This window comes from Ranitomeya imitator, chromosome 6 (genome assembly GCF_032444005.1).
Source record: "Ranitomeya imitator isolate aRanImi1 chromosome 6, aRanImi1.pri, whole genome shotgun sequence".
NCBI lineage: Eukaryota > Metazoa > Chordata > Amphibia > Anura > Dendrobatidae > Ranitomeya > Ranitomeya imitator.
In genome coordinates this window covers 340,243,598-340,265,771 of record NC_091287.1, presented here as the reverse complement: position 1 = coordinate 340,265,771, position 22,174 = coordinate 340,243,598, and the positions used below count along the sequence as shown (strand labels likewise).

At 41.0% G+C, this 22,174-nt stretch overlaps 1 protein-coding gene across 2 annotated transcripts in view; it reads right to left on the bottom strand.

Moving 5' to 3' along the window:
- Window positions 1–22,174, bottom strand: part of CARMIL1 (capping protein regulator and myosin 1 linker 1) — a 376,826-nt gene that overhangs the window by 257,101 nt on the left and 97,551 nt on the right. For both annotated transcript variants that reach the window (XM_069730895.1, XM_069730896.1), the window contains exon 3: window positions 1,993–2,043. In XM_069730895.1, the coding sequence (XP_069586996.1) occupies window positions 1,993–2,043 (51 nt within the window). The remainder of the gene's footprint in view (window positions 1–1,992; window positions 2,044–22,174) is intronic.

Genomic DNA, 22,174 nt, shown 5'->3' with positions numbered 1-22,174 from the left:
TTGTTATTAAAAAACACTTTTATTTGATTGGATGGGTGAAATATGCTAATTTATTGAGACAGGTTTTTTGGGTTATCAGGAGTTGTATGCCAAAATCATCAGTATTAAAACAATAAAAGACCTGACAAATTTCAGTTGGTGGATAATGAATCTATAATATATGAAAGTTTAATTGTAATCATTACATTATGGTAAATAATGAAATTTAACACTATATGCTAATTTTTTGAGAAGGACCTGTACCTGTAAGGGTGGGAAACAGCAGTATTCATGTAATCCAATTACATTTTTATGACAGTTGCCACCTATAAGATTCTATTTCCGTAATACAAAAAAACAATATTTTCATTGAAGATAGATTTTACATGTGAACTGAGAATTTTGAGAATGAGTGATCAGTTAAGGGATAGAAAGAAGTAGATTTCTCTTAAGTTATTTTGCAAAATTTCTTACTTAGATGTGTACTATTGATTTATGGAAAAACGAAAGGTTACTCTTTAAGAAATTTGGAATATAGCTTCAGCACTATGAGGTTATTGCACAAGTACAAATGCCCTCATGGAGCCTAAAGTGATGGATAAAACAGTCATGTCATTGGGAAAGCTAGAATCATGGAAAGGAAAGATAAACCATATGGCCAAAACTTTGTGGAACCTGAAAAATCACACTTAGATGAGCTTGTTGGATGTCCTAGTTCAAAACAATGAGTTTTGCAGCTTTAGCAGCATGCTCTTTTGGAGTGTGTATTGGCATTTGTGCTTATTCAGCTAAACAATTTGGTGTCAAGCATTGGATGAGAAGGTTTGGCTCACAATCAGTGTTCAATTTATCCCAAAGGCATGGGTGAGTATTGGTGAGCCTTGGGTGTATGGGTAGACAGCAAACTAAAACCTTTAGTGACCAGTATCAGGCAGCTGCTGCAAAGGCAAATAAAATAATGGGATGCATTAAAAGAGCCATAGATGCTCATGATCAGAACATAGGTTTGCCTCTATACAAGTCACTAGTACGGCCACCCTTAGAATACTGTGTATAATTTAGTCTCCGAAGTAGGAAGATATAGCTGAACTAGAGCTGCTTTTATGCAGTGTGGCTGAAACACAATAATTAAGACAACATGGAAATTACTTTAGGCCATATAACGTATGCTAGAGCCTGGAATGCTTTATTCTCATTCCCATACTGAAGGTTAAAGAGTGTATGAAAAACAGTAAAGTCAAATTACTTAAAAAATTATACATAAGAATTATTTTCACTTTCCTTCGAAAGCTTATGTATGGAGAAGATATTATTTAGCCTGAAAATTTTCATCTTAAAGCAATGCCCGATGAAGCCTTACACAGGACTCCTCATATCTTACATGACATATTCATCTGTCACTAATACTGCTAATAATTTGCCTTTTTAAAACACCCGGTCCTTGTCCTTCCTCTTCTCAAAAGACAGTAACACTAACAATTATCTAAAAAGGTGAAGACATGTCATCTAGGTGACTTTGATACCGGGACCCCATCTTTAAGACTTCATTCAAAGAAAATCTATATATTATATAATCAACCCTCCTTAGCCATCTATATGGGCATGTAAGTAAATTGTAATGTGATTGTGATTTTTTTTGAAGATTAAATAAAAGTTTGGCTTTTTATAACATTTCGCATTGGAGCTGGATTGTCTATTTATGTGAGCCTAGTGATCCGTGAACCAGTATTAGCAGTTGCAATATGACCATCAACCTATTTTTTGCTTGAAAGTGATCTTATTTTTTCCTTCTTTTGTTGTATTTTTGTAAAACAAAATGTTCCTACCTTTATTTCATACTGTATACACTATGATGGGCGCAGAGAAAAAAAAAAATCCAGCCCCCAGACCTAAATGCCTGATGTTAAGAATTTGCCTTCAAGAATATTCAAAACTGATGTAACATCTTAAAAAGCCAACATTCAGATCAAGGGTTAAAAACCATGAAAACAGAAATACGAAAGGGGAACCTACCTTGGTTGGCACTCGAGCAGTCAGAATAAAAGCACGACATGATGTTAGGACCTGGAAATAGAAAAAGAAATACTTAGGAACGACTAACTTGTGACAATTTTGGGATTAAATGATTTTGTACAGCTATAACTTAAGAGAAAGAAGAGGAGGAAGACAACTTTACGGGGTTATCCGGGACTTTTGTTTTTTTTCCTGATAGGGCTAAGAACTTACAGCCACGTAGTTGCCAATTATCTTCCTGTTCTGCTGCTTCATTTGAGTCATGTCAACAGAGCAGCTCCTTCTCTCATAGTCTGATCTGTTGATGGAGCGTCACTGCTCACGTCAAGCTGATTGACAGCCAGCTCTCCACAGTTTAGGTACTGGAGAGCCTACGATCAATCAGCATGACATTGGCAGAGACTCCCAATCAACAGAACAGAGCTGAAGAGAAAAAGCTGCTCTGTTGATGTGATGTTAACAGAAGCCACAGAATCACAGGCAGGAGTCGTTTGTGCTGGGAAGAACTAACTACATGCCTGTCAGTTCTTAGGCCTTAAGATAAATAAATACAAACTGCCAATATAACCCTTTTAGATACAGCAAAGTAATTATCCACTGGCCAAACGGAGGCCCGAGTGTAGATCTAGTATATTTGGTCTGTACGTCCCTGCCCTTGTTCTCAATTCCCAGCTATGATCAGCATATCAGATGGGCTATAAGCGCATGGTATATACACCTTCGATTTTAATGCATGGAATATTACATAATATACACCCCAGTACGGTCACTGCTAACGCTATGATAACCTAAGAGAGCTGTCACAACCAATCGTTTATCTAACTAATATGGCTAAGTACTAGCCATAGTAAAAAAAATAAAAAAAATTCTTGACAAAATAGTGTAGTATATTTGCACTAAATTTTGAGACAAAAACCCCACAAAACCCATTTGAGGCGAGGACTCTATCTTTCTATCCTGACACTTCAGCCAAATGGATGTAAAGATAAAAAAAAAGACAACTTTAAAAAAGGTATATATTGTTTGATGAATATGTCACAAATAAAAAAGTCATTATTTGAAAAACATTTGTGCCCAAAAACAGGCAATAGTGATGAATTGGGCCATAAGAGTATTATTTAGAACAATGATTACTTCAGGTCGGAAGACTCACAATTGGGGTTCGCTCACATCTGCTAATGAAATCATCGATTGCAATGTGAGGGCGGGAGGGGCTTGGGGGGAGGAAAAATAAAAAAAACGCATTGCACGCACAACAATGTTATTCAATTGAGTGGTGTTCATCTGCAAGAATTTTTTAATGCTGCGAGCGGTGACATCATTAAGGTTACCACAGTTCACAGCTGATGAACTGTGGTAAACTTAATGATGCCACCGCTCGCAGCGTTAGACATCACCGCTCGCCGCAGCAGCCCGGTTCACAGAGTACTGTCAGTGTGTTCTGGCTGTCGTGCAGAGTGATAGCATTATTCAAGTCATCGCTCAACACACCATCCAGATGTAGCAGAGTTGAAGATCGTCGTGGGACGGATTTACAGTGAACCCCTTTGGAATATTTGATTTTTTTTAAAGGTAATACATGGCTAAAAAAGGATCAGTCAGAGTGCCTTATGCAAATAAAGGAGTTTTATGTCTGTGTTTTTAGACTTATGGGGTTAGTAATGGGGGTCTTATAGACCCCTCTCCATTTTTAACCCCTTGGCTTGATGTCAGCTGACATCACAATGCTGATATCAACCCCAAAACCATTGCCCTGCCTGCCAACACACCAGGGCAAGCAGGAAGAGCCTAGGCTAAGCACCAGACTTGGTGCTTCTAATGGATGTGCAATTTCTGGGGCGGATGAAAGCTGGTGTTATTAGTCTAGGAGGGAACTAATATCCATGGTCCCTTCTCAGCCTATTAATATCAGCCCACATCTGTCTGCTTAGTTTTTGCTGGTTAGTAAAAACACGGTCATTTTTTGGGCGCCCCCTTTTTAATAACGAATAAAGGCCAAGTAGACAGCTGTGAACTGATAATAAAAGCCTGGGAAGCTCCATGTTTATTGTCCCCTTCCCAGACAATTAAGCTTTAAGCTTTCAGCTGTATGCTTTCCATCAGCTGGTTAAAAATATTGGGGATCCCAATTTTGTTTTCTTTTATTTATTAGCTAAATATAAAGTACAGAAAACTATACACGCAAAGCACTAATTATATATCTCACTGACATTTCTATCTATATTTTATTTTGTTTTATTAGTTAGAAAACTAGATTAAAATGACAAGAGAATTCCCTTATGTAAAAGCTGATGTTAAAAAAAAAAAAGCGCATTGCATACAGATGCTAGGTGAGAAAAAAAAAATGCATGACACTAGCCTGACACCAACTTTTCTGGCTGAGAATCTCAGCCACTTTAAATATGCAGATGTGAGCGTACCCATACAGTGGGACTTGTGGCCATAATACAGATGCTAAAATGGAAGCAAATTATGGCTGTCTGAATAAGACCTTACAGCTTTGTATTATAATCAACATCTGACAGAAAGATTATCTGGATTTTAGAAGAATATTATACACATGTAAAAAGAGAAAAATAACAAAAACACAATATTCAGTATTTACTCAAATGCAGCTCAATAACATAACTAAATTACTTTGCCCAGGAAGCGGTACATTGCTACTAGAAGTATTAGCACAAAATGGGAAATAAAATCCTTCTTTAGCAGCCAGCACAAACGATCCGCGCACACAGCGAAACACCGAGGCTAGCAATAACTGAAAATCTAAAGCTGGTTCAGAATTTGTGTATCAAATCAATCATTATACTTCTCGCAAACAATATGGAGATTTTCAAACAATTTTAACAAGCAAATAAATCCGTGCCTAGAAGGAATCAAAATCTGCAGGTATAACAATGCTTTGCCATCAGCAATGTGGAAAATTCACCAGGACTCGTATCGTGGTTGTGATGATGGTTAAAATCCTTCTCATACGTTAAACTATGTTTCATGCTCCAGGGAGAATGAAGGACGCGGTCAACAGGGTGAAAAATCTGCAGCTTCAGTCAATTTGAAAAGCTCACTGGTATTGAAAGGGCAATTTAATTTATCAATGAAAGCTGTGGACTTTCAGCCCAGATGACTGCAGTGGTTGATCATTCTGCTTTCGATGAATAGCACAACATAGCCCGTACTGAGCACCAGATTACGTCAGCCGACTCACATAAAGCATTAATTATGCATGATCACTTATGACTAGAGCAGAAAGTAGAGCAATTTGTAATCGTGACAAACCTTCATAAGCATTTAAAAGGGTAGTCTAGGAAAAGACATTAATATTCAATTGGTGGGATCCAGATGCCAAAACCTCCTCCAAATGACTACAATAAAGTTAGTGTCACTTCGTCTTAAATGTACCGTTTTCTTAGTGTAAACCATTTGGTTATCTGTTTATTTAAAATCTTGTTGCTTCCATCATCTGCCCCCATTAGAGAGTCTAGCAACAGTGGACGAACTTCCACAGGGCTTAAACTTTTTCCTACAGAGCTTGTAAACCTTGTTCTGAAGCAGGCCGGGATCGCTGGACAGCTTCAACGTCACCGTGCTCATCCAATGCTGCATTGGTAAAGCTGCATCGCATAGCGGCAGTGAGAGCACAAGTCAGGACAGTGACCCTAGAATGCCACTGATCCAAACGGTCAATAGGGCAAGAGCACACCGGTCCAGAAAGTAGGAAGAAGATGATGGAGAACGGTGCACTCCTACTTAGAACAGGAGTGTTACGCGTTACGGAACCACTCAGCACCCAGAATATGTTGTGCAGTTATATGTATGTATGTATAATAGGTTCCATGTGAGATGCATGTTCCTAATGCATCAGCCCACAGGCTGCACCCCTGGGCAGAGGGGACAAGATATTCCCCTTTTGTCCGCCCCCCACCTTTGTAATTCCCACAGTAAATATCGGCAGGCTCCGGCCAGCTGCGGCTATTGTAATGTATGTCTGGCCTGCCGCTTTTCTATTGGCCTGCCCTCTGTATCGGTGTGATATATTATGTGTCCTGTGAGTAAAGTGTTGTCAGACTGGAGATACGTGGAGAAGCAATGATCCTTTATATGCGCCCATGTAACCAAGCAATTCCAGCTAGCGTCCTTCATTCAGACTCCAGCCAAAGCAGAGTGGACCTCCTGAAACACGAGGTGGTACTGAAAGAGGTACCCCAGCTTGGTAGACCCCGTTACAAGTAGACAACCACTTTCAAGCTGCAAGTTATGGGGATTACTCTGACCAATCATTCACTGTAGAGTGTGTCACTTAATCCTTTATACCAAAAAGGATGGACACGGGTAAAACCCTTAATAAATATTGTCGAGCAGTAATTTGTTCAGATTCACAGCTATTTTGTTTACATTACTGGAAAAATATAACGGTCACATGATTAGACGATTATTGCAGCACAGGCATAAAAATCAGAACTTTGGCAATAGACCACAAGTATCTATGAATTATTCACTATATATGAGCAAAACATTTCACCAGTCAACACCAACACCCTTTACAGTGACCAGAATTGGTCAATATTTTATTCTTCTCTTCTATTCCAAATACTATTAAACTTGTCCAAAAGATGGCTGTCTTGAGAAGACCAAGCCTTTATTTGGACCAAACTTTCTGTACCAGACTTTTATTTCTCTTGTATGACATGAATAATGATCTTTTCTTCCAGAGTCTAGACCTTCTAAAAGATCATTTTTCAATTTAGGTGCTCATCATACTAATTCCAGAAGACATAGATTTGCTTGCTGGTGGTTGACCGTAGCATTTATGAAGTCCTATTTCATCCTGTAACCAGGCATCTGCAAGTCTCTACCTTTGGAAAATGGAGGAAATCGATCTCAAAACACTATAGAAATGAGTGAAAACCTATAAAACTATTGTTACTTTTAAAAGGATGTCTTTCGAAAGTTAACCTGTTATACTGTTGCTCGGTGCTGGCCTTTACAACTTTTTCTTCAGGTGTAATAGGATCTGGAATTTTGGCAATACAAAACAGGTTTGTCATTAAAATGGCAGCATCGTAATTTACCATAATTACTATAGCTAAAACATAGGTGATTTTAGGATTTGCAAATCATAATCCCATAAAATGTTGGCAATCGCCAAGTGCTCCCTTAATAAAAGTTCACACTTGATATGTGAAACTAGAATAGTTTAGATACATTTTTCCTCATTCCCTATTATTCTTCATCCCATTGTTCTCAATCAGCTGACCTACAAAATCATCTTTTTAGCCAAACTCGTAAACTACTGCTGAAAACGAAGCGCGAGCATCAGTCGGCTGCTGAAACAATACCATCGCTATCAGTAACACGTCTCTTCTAATAAACCTCAGCTTGCCGACTTCATTACCTACACTTTGTCTATCCTGCTAGTTTTCCTTGACGTGTCAGCTCTAGAGCCACATCATAATTCTACTGCTTCACGAACCTGTCTGCAACAGATCAATAGATATGTTTATTCAGCCAGCACAACATTTTTCTAAAACCTGAATATAGCAAGGAGGAACATTGTTCAGTTTCTGTTAAAGCAGCCATTTGGTTGACCTGAATCTTTAATGGAAAATGCTATTATACAAAAAGGAAAAGAGACAAGTGATTCACGAAACAGAGCTATTATAGAAGGAAATTTCACCTGCTCTTTTAATAGTGCACCAATTGAAATTGAATTTTATAAATAGATCACAGATGGCACATCAGTCAACAGTGTGATGCAGCAGCAAAAAAGGTAAACACAGGTTGCATTAAGAGAAGCATTGAGTTTAGATCACATGAAGTAATTATCCCCCTCTACTCCTCATTGGTCACGCCTCATCTGGAATTCTGTGTCCAGTTCTGGGCACTACATTTTAAAAAAAAATAAATTGAAAAACTGGAGCAAGTTCAGAGAAGAGCTATCGGGATGGTGAGCGGACTGCAAAGTATATGCTATGAGGAATGGTTAAAGGATCTGGGAATGTCTAGCTTGCAAAAAAGAAGACAGAGGAGACTTAATAGTTGTCTACAAATATCTCAAGGGCTGTCACATTGTAGAAGGATCATCCTTATCCTCCTTTGAACATGGAAAGATGAGAAGCAATGGAATGAAAATGAAAGGGAGAAGATACAGATTAGATATAAGGAAAAACATTTTGACAGTGAGGATGTTCAATAGGTTGAATAGGCTGCCACGAGAGGTGGCGAGTTCTGCTTCAATGAAAGTCTACAAACAGAGGCCGATAGACATCTGTCTGAGATGGTTTAGTGAAGCCTGTATAGAGCAGGTGGCTGGACACGATGACCCTTGAGGTCCCTTCTTACTATAACATTCTATGATTCATTGATTCTACGAACCCATCCTCACCTCCGATTGGTAGCTTTTAGCCTATGTACAGTGCACACAGAAACCTGTTAAGCAATTCTTCACATACTTAATGTTGAGGTCTGTTTAACTAGTGTGTATTACATTATATATTAAATTTGTTTGTATACATGAGAACTTCAATTACATACAACCAGTCTAAAAAGGTTGTTATCCAACTCTCTAAAAAAAAAAAAACAACAAAAAAAAACTTAATTGATGATTGGTAAACTTGGTTCAAAGAATCTTTCACGCTTAAAATGGCCTTATGTTATGAGGCCACAGGTTGGAACAGGGCACAGGTTGGCTGGTGGCTCTCCCACCCTAAGTGTGACAGTATGATGTATTTTTATGCAGCAGTCAAGCTTGGGTTAAGAGAGCTGCGGCCTGTCAGAGCAGTGCGTTCTGATTATGGTCCGAATTACACAGCCATCTGACTCTGCCCTTGCTAGTACAGAATATGGATGAGGATGTCAAATCTGCTCAATATGTCATATGGCCAGTTACAGCTTTCTATGAATCTCCCATGTAGAAAACTGAAGGCCTGCAATGTGCCTTCCACAGTGAAAAGATGGGTAGAAACATTTTTTATTTAGATCACACTATCTAATATATAATTGCCTAGAATACTACTTCCTGCAATTTGTGCCAACTTCCGTGGCTTTGTCCGGAGCTAATGTCCGGAGCTAATGTCCGGAGCTAATGTCCGGAGATAAGTGACGTCAACAGTGTCCAGTGTCTGATTGGTTGCCGCCTGCTGCGAGCGACCAATCAGAAACGTGCCGTACTGTGACACACTCCGCCCGCCATTTTGGTGTGATTTTTGAATTTTTACCTCACAGCAAGTTTCTACTGCGTGGAGGCGGGCCCAGTGACGTTGCTCTTCAAGCTCCTGCCGAATTTCGTCAAAAAAATGATAATACCATTTACCAAAACTATATATATTTAGTTGTGAAGTGGTTCAGTGACATTTTCACACCAATTTTGAACTTTTGTTTGGTGTTTTCTCCATATACTGCCTATTATTTTTGTTCTTTCTTACTATTATTTATTAATTGTATTATTCTTACATTTGAATAAATAAAGTATATATGGATTCTAGACTCCCGATTCTTTAGAATCGGGCTGCCATCTAGTTAACCATAATCCTGTAGAATCTATGCCCGCAATGGCAGGGTCCTCTCCCCTCTGTACCAGTCTGTCATTGTTAGTTTACTGTCAGTGATATTTGTATTTTGATGTAACCCCTTCTCATGTACAGCACCATGGAATTAATGGTGCTATATAAATAAATAATAATAATAATAATAATACTTAACCACTAAGGGGTATAAAACAGGACCAAGATATTTTTCAGGTCACAAAATCCCCATTTCTACCAGACATGTGAAGCTGCATTCAGACTGGCATCATTTATTCATGCAGCCAAGCTTTTGTTCCAGTCTCCTGTCCCTTAGAAAAGCCAGCCTGGCAACAACAGCCCTAATTGGAGCTTAGAGAGAACTTTCTAAATAAAAGCCCATTCAATAGTTCTGCAGGCGACATACTAAATTGCATACCCATTTGTCTTTGCCTGGGCATATATAGGTAAATGCTACTTGAGAAAACACTGTAGTACGACTAAACATTTTTTTATACAGTTCTGTAAAGATAACCTTGTGCATGCAAATGTCTAGAACTAGGAGTTGATGCAGTAAGTACTTCCACCTCCTCGTGGGAAAAGATGACCAAACTGGTTTTGGGGCTTTCCATTTAATTCAATATTAGTTATTCTATTAGCTCAATTTGGAACTTAGAGTGTTGACCATTTCCTACATCGTAATCAGGTTACGAATCATCAGCTTAACCCCTCTGTGACCTTAGACGTACTATCCCGTCGAGGTGCCCTGGGCTTATCTGACCCTGGACGGGATAGTACGTCATAGCCGATCGGCCGCGCTCACGGGGGGAGCGCGGCCGATCGCGGCCGGGTGTCAGCTGCTTATCGCAGCTGACATCCGGCACTATGTGCCAGGAGCGGTCAAGGACCGCCCCCGGCACATTAACCCCTGGCACACCGCGATCAAAGATGATCGCGATGTGCCGGCGGTGCAGGGAAGCACCGCGCAGGGAGGGGGCTCCCTGCGGGCTTCCCTGAGACCCCCGGAGCAACGCGATGTGATCGCGTTGCTGCGAGGGTCTCACCTCCCTCCCTGCTCCCTCCAGCCCCGGATCCAAGATGGCCGCGAATCCGGGTCCTGCAGGGAGGGAGGTGGCTTCACAGAGCCTGCTCAGAGCAGGCACTGTGAAGCCTGCAGCGCTGCATGTCAGATCAGTGATCTGACAGAGTGCTGTGCAAACTGTTAGATCACTGATCTGTGATGTCCCCCCCCTGGGACAAAGTAAAAAAGTAAAAAAAAAATTTTCCAAATGTGTAAAAAAAATAAAAAAAAATATTCCAAAATAATGAAAAAAAAAAAAAATATTATTCCCATAAATACATTTCTTCATCTAAATAAAAAAAAAAACCCAATAAAAGTACACATATTTAGTATCGCCGCGTCCGTAACGACCCGACCTATAAAACTGTCCCACTAGTTAACCCCTTCAGTAAACACCGTAAGAAAAAAAAAAGAGGCAAAAAACAACGCTTTATTATCATACCGCCGAACAAAAAGTGGAATAACATGCGATCAAAAGGACAGATATAAATAACCATGGTACCGCTGAAAGCGTCGTATTGTCCCGCAAAAAACGAGCCGCCATACAGCATCATCAGCAAAAAAATAAAAAAGTTATAGTCCTGAGAATAAAGCGATGCAAAAATAATTATTTTTTCTGTAAAATAGTTTTTATCGTATAAAAGCGCCAAACCATAAAAAAATGATATAAATGAGGTGTCGCTGTAATCGTACTGACCCGAAGAATAAAACTGATTTATCAATTTTACCAAACGCGGAACGGTATAAACGCCTCCCCCAATAGAAATTCATGAATAGCTGGTTTTTGGTCATTCTTCCTCACAAAAATCGGAATAAAAAGCGATCAAAAAATGTCACGTGCCCGAAAATGTTTTCAATAAAAACGTCAACTCGTCCCACAAAAAACAAGACCTCACATGACTCTGTGGACCAAAATATGGAAAAATTATAGCTCTCAAAATGTGGTATTGCAAAAAATATTTTTTGCAATAAAAAGCGTCTTTCAGTGTGTGACGGCTGCCAATCATAAAAATCCGCTAAAAAACTCGCTATAAAAGTAAATCAAACCCCCCTTCATCACCCCCTTAGTTAGGGAAAAATAAGAAAAATGTATTTATTTCCATTTTCCCATTAGGGCTAGGGTTAGGGATAGGGCTAGGGTTAGGGCTAGGGTTAGGGTTAGGGCTAGGGTTAGGGCTAGGGTTAGGGTTAGGGCTAGGGTTAGGGTTGGGGCTAAAGTTAGGGTTAGGGTTTAGATTACATTTACAGTTGGGAATAGGGTTGGGATTAGGGTTAGGGGTGTGTCAGGGTTAGAGGTGTGGTTAGGGTTACCGTTGGAATTAGGGTTAGGGGTGTGTTTAGATTAGGGTTTCAGTTATAATTGGGGGGTTTCCACTGTTTCGGCACATCAGGGGCTCTCCAAACACGACATGGCGTCCGATCTCAATTCCAGCCAATTCTGCGTTGAAAAAGTAAAACAGTGCTCCTTCCCTTCCGAGCTCTCCTGTGTGCCCAAACAGGGGTTTACCCACACATATGGGGTATCAGCGCACTCAGGACAAATTGGACAACAACTTTTGTGGACCAATTTCTCCTGTTACCCTTGGGAAAATACAAAACTGGGGGCTAAAAAATAATTTTTGTGGGAAAACAAAAAGATTTTTTTATTTTCACGGCTCTGCGTTATAAACTGTAGTGAAACACTTGGGGGTTCAAAGTTCTCACAACACATCTAGATAAGTTCATTGAGGGGTCTAGTTTCCAATATGGGGTCACTTGTGGGGGGTTTCTACTGTTTAGGTACATTAGGGGCTCTGCAAACGCAATGTGACGCCTGCAGACCATTCCATCTAAGTCTGCATTCCAAATGGCGCTCCTTCCCTTCCGAGCCCTCCCATGCGCCCAAACGGTGGTTCCCCCCCACATATGGGGTATCAGCGTACTCAGGACAAATTGGACAACAACTTTTGGGGTCCAATTTCTCCTGTTACCCTAGGGAAAATACAAAACTGGGGGCTAAAAAATAATTTTTGTGGGAAAAAAAATTTGTTTTATTTTTATGGCTCTGCATTATAAACTTCTGTGAAGCCCTTGGTGGGTCAAAGTGCTCACCACACATCCAGATAAGTTCCTTAGGGGGTCTACTTTCCAAAATGGTGTCACTTGTGGGGGGTTTCAATGTTTAGGCACATCAGTGGCTCTCCAAACGCAACATGGCGTCCCATCTCAATTCCGGTCAATTTTGCATTGAAAAGTCAAACGGCGCTCCTTCCCTTCCGAGCTCTCCCATGCGCCCAAACAGTGGTTTACTGCCACATATGGGGTATCAGCGTACTCAGGACAAATGGGACAACAACTTTTGAGGTCCAATTTCTTCTCTTACCCTTGGAAAAATAAAAAATTGGGGGCAAAAATATAATTTTTGTGAAAAAATATGATTTTTTATTTTTACGATTCTGCATTATAAACTTCTGTGAAGCACTTGGTGGGTCAAAGTGCTCACCACACATCCAGATAAGTTCCTTAGGGGGTCTACTTTCCAAAATGGTGTCACTTGTGGGGGGTTTCAATGTTTAGGCACATCAGGGGCTCTCCAAACGCAACATGGCGTCCCATCTCAATTCCTGTCAATTTTGCATTGAAAAGTCAAACGGCGCTCCTTCCCTTCCGAGCTCTCCCATGCACCCAAACAGAGGTTTACTGCCACATATGGGGTATCAGCGTACTCAGGACAAATTGGACAACAACTTTTGGGGTCCATTTTCTCCTGTTACCCTTGGTAAAATAAAACAAATTGGAGCTGAAGTAAATTTTTTGTGTAAAAAAGTTAAATGTTCATTTTTATTTAAACATTCCAAAAATTCCTATTAAACACCTGAAGGGTTAATAAACTTCTTGAATGTGGTTTTGAGCACCTTGAGGGGTGCAGTTTTTAGAATGGTGTCACACTTGGGCATTTTCTATCATATAGACCCCTCAAAATGACTTCAAATGAGACGTGGTCCCTAAAAAAAAATGGTGTTGTAAAAATGAGAAATTGCTGGTCAACTTTTAACCCTTATAACTCCCTAACAAAAAAAAAAATTGGTTCCAAAATTATGCTGATGTAAAGGAGACATGTGGGAAATGTTACTTATTAAGTATTTTGTGTGACATATCTCTGTGATTTAATTGCATAAAAATTCAAAGTTTGAAAATTGCGAAATTTTCAAAATTTTCGCCAAATTTCCGTTTTTTTCACAAATAAACGCAGGTACTATCAAAGAAATTTTACCACTATCATGAAGTACAATATGTCACGAGAAAACAATGTCAGAATCACCAGGATCCGTTGAAGCGTTTCGGAGTTATAACCTCATAAAGGGACAGTGGTCAGAATTGTAAAAATTGGCCTGGTCATTGACGTGCAAACCACCCTTGGGGGTAAAGGGGTTAATTAACAATTGTGAAAACCAGGGCACATCAAAAGTATTGTCCAGGGGTTAAAAGAATGTGTGGCATCATATTTAGTTGTGATCATATTTGTCAGCTAGTTAGTGTCTATGGCAAGATGCGTGATCTATGTTACCATTTCACATCAATCCACTATCTCGCCATACTTACATAGTATTGCAGCATAGGCTCAATAGCTCTGTCCGAAGCCCCAAGTTCAGGCTTATGTGCTGATGGGGTCCACTGGCTATAATAATGCAGACAGAGTTACTGCATACTGTGCAGACCATCTTCATCACTACAGTCAATGGCCTCATTAGCGCGCACTCACCTGAATACCAATTAGTGGGGTGTTGGACACCAGCCCCAATGGAGCCACTGAATGTATGCAAGATTGCCTTGTGCAGGCGTGTACTACGGAGGACACAGAATGAACTTCAATCCAATATTGCGGCCAGCATGCAGCCAGCGGGTAAGGAAAGGGTGAATCAAACACCCGAAAACTCCGCCCATATGACAAAAAACTGGTCCCGTCAAATTCAGGTGACAGGTTCCCTTTAATCCAAAGAAACTATATACAAAAAATATTCACTGCTTTCCACTCCATGCAGTGAATATTAATTTCCTTTAGTAACGGGGACACATGCAAAAGCCTGGCAGCTGCAGGTAGCTGGTGGCTTTGGCTAACACTGTGCTCGCTATTAAAGAGCAATGAATATTCACTTCTCTTCACGCACATACCAGGATAAGGAATGGGCCATGCATACCAGAATGGAGAGGTCGGCCCTGCATACCAGGATAGGGATGAGGGGGCCATGCCTACCAGGCTAAGGATGAGGGGGTCCATGCCTACCAGGCTAAGGATGAGGGGGCCCATGCCTAAAAGGCTAAGGATGAGGGGGCCCATGCCTACCAGGCTAAGGATGAGGGGGCTCATGCCTACCAGGCTAAGGATGAGGGGGCCCATGCCTACCAGGCTAAGGATGAGGGGGCCCATGCCTACCAGGCTAAGGATGAGGGGGCACATGACTACCAGGCTAAGGATGAGGGGGCACATGACTACCAGGCTAAGGATGAGGGGGCACATGCCTACCAGGCTGGGGATGAGGGGGCTCATGCCTACCAGGCTGGGGATGAGGGGGCTCATGCATACCCGGATGGGGATGAGGGAGACATGCATACCAGGATGGGGATGAGGGGGCCGTGCATACCAGGATGGGGATGAGGGGGCCGTGCATACCAGGATGGGGATGAGGGGGCCATGCCTACCAGGGTAGGGATGAGGGGGCCATGCCTACCAGGATAGGGATGAGGGGGCCGTGCATACCAGGATAGGGATGAGAGGGGTGTGCATACCAGGATGGGGATGAGGGGGCCGTGCATACCAGGATGGGGATGAGGGGGCCATGTATGCCAGGATATGGATAAGGGGTCAATGCATACCAGGATGGGGATGAGGGGGGTCATGCACACCAGGATGGGGATGAGAGGGGCCATGCATACCAGGGTAGGGATGAGGGTACCTTGCATAGCAGGGTAGGGATGAGGGTGCCTTGCATAGGAGGGTAGGGATGAGGGTGCCTTGCATAGCAGGGTAGGGATGAGGGTGCCATGCATAGCAGGGTAGGGATGAGGGTGCCATGCATAGCAGGGTAGGGATGAGGGTGCCATGCATAGCAGGGTAGGGATGATGGGGTTATGCACAAAAGGATAGGGATAAGGGGGCCATATATACCAGGATAGGGGATACAGAATTGACCACATTTTTTGCGTCAATTTTTTTCTCTTCTAAAACCTAGATGCGTCTTATAGTCTGAAAAATACGGTACCATGCCACAACATTTTAAATATGCAGGGGATGTGTCAGATTACTACCGTCTAGTAATGTCTGAATGCTGCGGTCCAGCTACCAGCAGCACTGGGAAACAAGGAATTATGATGGTGGAACCATTGGCCAGACATACATAAACTAGACAGTAGTCACTGCAGAAGAAATGTAGTATTACATGGCAAGCATTAAGACAAATTGCAGCTTATGTAAGACATGTACAGCTTGACTCCAGCATAAGATAAAAGCTGGTCCTGACCTGGGGAACTTGCTTTTGTAACGTCTGTATGCTCCAGTAGGAAAACCTATAGGCCATAGCTTTTATTTTAATATAAATTTTATTGTTACTCCATAAAAAGAGAAGGATTTTACCGGTAGAAATGGAGCACTATTTACCACTTTATCTGATCATGCAAATTATGTGGCATCTTCAACTAAACATTGCCAGTGCTACATGGTCGATGTTAATATTACCAGTTCTACATGGTTGATGTTAATACTACCAGTGCTATATGGTCGATGTTAATACTACCAACTAAAATGGACATTAGTCCAGAAAGTTCTGTCTGTAGAAATGTTGCTATCCAATTAAAATGACTACACAGTTCACCTTATAACATGCTGTAGATAGAATTTTTCTTGCTAAAGTGACTTATGATGCCCAACCATACTTTATATTGGAGGCTGAAACCTATACAGTAATAGTCAATTTTACATCTAGAAAATGGTTATTATAGCAATGTGATGTTTTTCAGGATTATAAAAGGAAGTAAGCGACTGCTGCTGTGCATGAGATAACTGAGGAGGAAGTATAATTTATATCTACAGTTAGCCACATGTCAGCTAGTATTGGAAAATAAATAGTTAAGAACTATGTGGTGAAATGTCTGAAGACAAAAACAAAATCCACCGTTTCTGGAAAAAAAAGATCTACTTTTCCAAAGCAAAAATTAATCTTTGTGGCCAAATTAAACTGCTGGATAATTTACATTTTCTGATTATACTATTGGTGAAAACTATCTGTAAGGTAATCTAATGACAAGCCAAACACATCAAAATAAAAAATATTTTACGTTGTTTCATCAATGTAGTAAAAAAAAAAAAAAAAACGTAAGCTACAGTTAATACCTTGCAAAAATCCCTGAGCTCCCCCAATTCTACTTGTCTTTTCCATTTTGCGTCACTTCATTGTAGAGATATTCACATTTGTTGCTTTCGGGGCGAAGTATGAAATCTTGGCTTGACTCCTATTGATGACGTACATCAAACCGGTGAAGGTTCAATATGCAGCACCTCCACTGATTAGCTGTTTGAAAAGATCACTGGTAAAGTACTGGAGGAGAGATAGGTTAGCCTCAGTGATATTAATTTTCACACATCAGTTTTTTGCCATCAGGCAAAATCTGGCGAATTTTGAACAAAAAAAAAGGATCTGGCAAAAGTTGCCGCTGGATCAGTTTTTTTCTCAGACTTGTATTAGATTCGGATTGCGACAGATAGCCTCACGTTTCATCCGTTTTTTGCCGGATCCGTTGAAAATTCGCTTTCCGGCGGCAGGAGAAGACGGACATAGGAACGTTTTATGTGTCAGTCTTAGAAAAGGACAGCGAAAAACAGATGAAACGTGAGGTCAAATGATGGAATCCAGCGGCGGATTCCGTTTTTTTAAACAAATCCTGCATTTTCCATCTCTCTCCTCCCCGGATCAGCTAGTCGGATATTCTCCCCGCAACAGCTAGTCGGATCCGGCGAAAAAAAACGGATCCATCGCATCAGTTTTTCACAATCTGCAAAGGATCCGTCTTTTAAAAAATTCGCCGGTTTGAGCCTAACGGCAAAAAAATGATGTGCGAAAGCAGCCTAACTTGGAAAAATGCTCCAGCATATTAAGTGCTGAGAGGGGTTAATCAGCCATAAGCTTCTGGGTTTCTGTGAACAGCTGGAGAGCGAGTGGGAGGTTGTTCACCATATCTCCACCCCAGGGTGTGGTCCAGAAGGTAAAAGTAGAGCCTTTGGATTCATTCAGTGCCCAATGTGTCAGGAGATGAGGGATTCACAACCGTGCTCATATTAAAAGAGAACTGAACCTTATTTTTGTTCCCCTGAGCGTGCGGATCCCCGTAACCACATGGACTGTGCTGTATGTCATTTTGTTTTTCCGGTTATGCCCGAAGGGCAGTGTTTATTAAAAGTGTACTGCATAAACCAGTCCAAAATTAGGTAAACCAGTTGAAATCTTAAACAGAAAGCGTTCCCATGATTACCTCTTTAGGAAGCGGAGTGAGTCGATCTATCACAGCTGTTAGTAGGTCCCTCACAGCGGGAAATAAACAGTATACAGAGCCACAACACCACAGTTCTATTCACTGGATTGTGAACATTCCCTGGTACTGCAGCTGATCCACCATTGAAATATGCTGCACTATTTCTTCAGGGAGAGGAAAACATTTGTGACGAAACCTTTTAGTGCATCATCATATTCAACAAGGTTGCTTTGTCTGTTACACTAAAATTTTGTGTTTACATTTGAACATTTCAGAAAATCCAGAACAAGATTTTATTTCCACAGTACCAAAGTCATCAGGGACTGAAGCTGCACAAACATCTCTCAGGAATTGGCTCAGCTTTCAAGCGGTCTTTGGATATACTGTAATTTATGAGGCCTGCAGGCTGCAAAAACTGCCTACATGATGTGCATACATCAAGACAATATCCGCAGTCTGGTGATAAACTCTTCCCAGAATCCAATTTTATAATTTTCCCCATCTTTGGGTACCTTAATGCAAGTGGTTAACAGGAAAAAAACGCTTATTACAAAAAGCTACACACCCAAAACATCAGCGAATGCAGCAAGAGTATACGGAGGACTCAAGAAAAGAAAAAGTCCCTGGCATCTGCCTCTTTACATTTCCAATGAACGCACTATTCCATGATCAGAATATCCTACGACACCCGCCCTGGAAGAAAACATCTCAGTGTTGGGCTGGGCTGAGCTCTGCTCGGACAAGTGAGTGTAGGGCATTAGTGGGAACTCTATAGTCAGCACTGGGGCTCTGGAGTCCTTGTGACAGCAATGAATGCGGAGGGCATGTACCATGTCATGACATTTCTACAGCTATTTGCTGATCACACTACACATTCCAGTGTAGGGGGAAAGTCTGCTGGAACCAAGCGCTACTTCCTTGTGTTAAAATATTTCTATACAAAAAAGCATTTTACGCTGTCCGACCCTTAGAATAAATATTGGTGTGCTGGCTGAATAGAGAATCAGAATGCTGCAGTTCTTGTTTACTTACGGAAATGACTGTTACATAGCCAGGTTACTAAATGATGCCCTGTTTCCCTGTACATTACCTCGGCATAAAATCCTATACATTGCACAGGGTAGAGAACATAGCCCATACTGTGTTACTCAGCAGACATATAATGGCCCTCAGATCGAATGAACATGCAAATATTTTCTATGGCTGTACATAGGTCTCTTTGGAAACTGGTCTTTTCGTAATGGAACGCGACAGAATCAGCACAAGTGAAAAACCATATATAGAAATGGTAAAATAAAACATTCTATTAGAGAACGCAAGTAGGGTTTTCTGCACGCATGGGTAGGTTACAGTTGGATACTGGTGATAAGTAAATGTGCTCAGATAAGGCGTTATCCCAGCATGTGCGTGTGCTAACCGAGTGACTTTGGCGTGCTTTAATAAGGGTAGGTGTAGCACTGCTGGCTTTTGAATGCAGGCGATTCCGCATGTGTTCATTGAACCGTGCGGAATCACCGCATCTAATACATTGTACGGGTGAAATTTATCTTACGGAGACTGAGCGTCTCCGCAAGATAAATAGACATGCTGCGGTCTGAAAAGACGCGCCACATGTCTGTCTCCGCAGGTGATCCATGGGCATCTATGCACATATAGTGGGCATGGGATTTCTTGAAATCCCATCTACTATGCTGTAACATCTGGACGCTGTGGGTTGAAACCCACAGCGTTCATGGACCGTGTGAACCTACCCTAATATGTTCGAGTCCCGGTTGCATGGGACAACAGGCAATCCCTGTATGTGTTGCAGCTGTCAAACAGCCACGAGACAGGACTTCAACATATTTTTCGAGCACGCAGAATACACCTGGATAAAGTGTTATCCGAGCATGCTCGTGTGCTAACCGAGCACGTTCGCTCATCACTATTGGCTTTAACTATCAAACCATGCCTTGGGCATATGCCATATATAGCTTGCAACAGCTACACTCTAGTGTAAAGTTGAAGAAAGTAAATAAAATATTGAAGAGATCGAAAGACTTATCTTGCTGGTCTTTTCTATCAGTCTCAATGTTGGGTTGGTTAGAAGTGATCACAATGACCACATTACAATGTATGGTACCTACTCAGATCTATGCCGATCCAGGTGTCTAGAAAAGACCTGCAAAGGTTACAATCGTTTGTGACATTCATTCGGGTTAAGAAAAGCAGAAAGGCTAGTTTAACATCATTTGCAAGCACGTCTCATTGATGCTTAGATGTGCCTAATAGGACTACAAATTTGTAGGAGGCCCAAATTTCCCAACAATTTATTTTTTAAGGGTCTGGGGTGGTTGGTGGGGGGTAATCTCCATGGTGGACGTCGATTAAAAAAAATGCAGCTCCGTGCTAACCTGCTTTACTCCTGTAGATTTCTCTTTGCATTATTTCAATCTCTAGCCGTTTGGGACCACTTGCAACTTCGTTTTCCCATTCTTGCCTTTGTGCTTTAGCCATTCCATTATGGAGCGACCAATTACTCACCCTGGGTTTGGGTGAATCGTCTTTAAGAAGTGGCATTATATGAGGCTATATTGCATTGTTAGCGGCTTACATTGTTTGGGGGTATACATTATGTTTTTTTCTACAAGATGCCCACCAGACAAAGTCTTTAGAAACAAGTATTGATATTATTTAAGACATACTGTTCCAGATGTAGACCTGTTCATGTGCATGGAGACGTACCTTGAAAACTTGTGTAAATGAAACCATAGTATGAAAAAAAGGCTCATCTCCTTTCTCTACACCATCTTTATACACCAACTCAATTATATAACTACAGTACAAGACATAGGTAAAAACATTTAAGGTTGGCATAAAGCATCTACCCAGCCCTCGAAGACTGGCATCAATATATGGCTTACTGAAGCCAACAGTAAGGTACTTATGAGACTGTACATGGAACCCTTTAGACTACAGAAATTCTATCTCCAGGAGTCCCTTTTTTGCTTCCATGAACGCACCATCGAGGTCATCATGTATCAGATTTTGTGGATTTTAAAATACTATGGATTTGCGCGTCTAAACTTTATTCAATCAGTTTTCTTCACAAATTTGAAGAAAGACCCCCGCAGTTCTACAAATACCACTTCATACCCATGCCCTTATTTACTTTCTTTTTGTGTCAACCAAGATCCAAACCCTGGAAGTCTGGAGTATTGCCCTTTGATTTAGTCAAATACAAATTTAAAAGGATAATGATCAGTGAACATTTATCTGACATACCTGGTGCTAAAGTTTAAAAATTTTAAAGCAGACCTGGATCAATTATTCTCCTGGGCTTTGAAGTTTCACGACAGTCGATTCTCCTCAAGGGCAACCTCCTTTTTTATCGCGTTTGTCACAAATTTCTAATCAAAGGTCCGTGATTAATGTGTTACCTTCACAATGGTAGCACCTTTGAACCCTTCTCTTGTCTCATCCAGTCTTGTGCTATTGATAAATTACGGCTTTGTTGTTTAATCATGGTTTGATTTGACTCCTCAGATCAGGAGAGCTTACGGAGACCTAGAAAACTTTACTTGCTTGTTGGTTCGTACTGGTCTATCCAAAAAGTTTTGGAGACATAATCCCAAAGTTGGCTTTGATTTAAAGGGGCTTTCTTGGACTAGCCTGATCAGCTGATTGAAGGGGCTTCTAAGACTACTATGTGATCAGGTGTTTATCGGACACGAGCCACACATTTGGTAGTTGAAATAAGAGCTGCAGTACCAGGCACAACCAATACAAAATGCATATAGCTGTGCCAGGTAAGCAATAAAAAGGAAGAACCACTTGGCAAAACCACTAATAACTGCATTTTATACACCTGTTTAACATGTAAAAGAACTGCTCCCAAATGTCACACTCTGTAACTTGCCATCTACTTTTTAAGTGGATACTGTTTATCAGTATTTTGCCAGCACTATAGATATTGGAACTTCATTTCCTCACTTCCGTTGCTCCTGCCATTGTTTATTGCCATCCCTGAATTCAAGGCGGAGTCTCTGCCATAGCTATATGCAGTTTGTCCTTCTGATCCTGATCTCCTGTCAAAGAACCACTCCAGACTGGACTGATT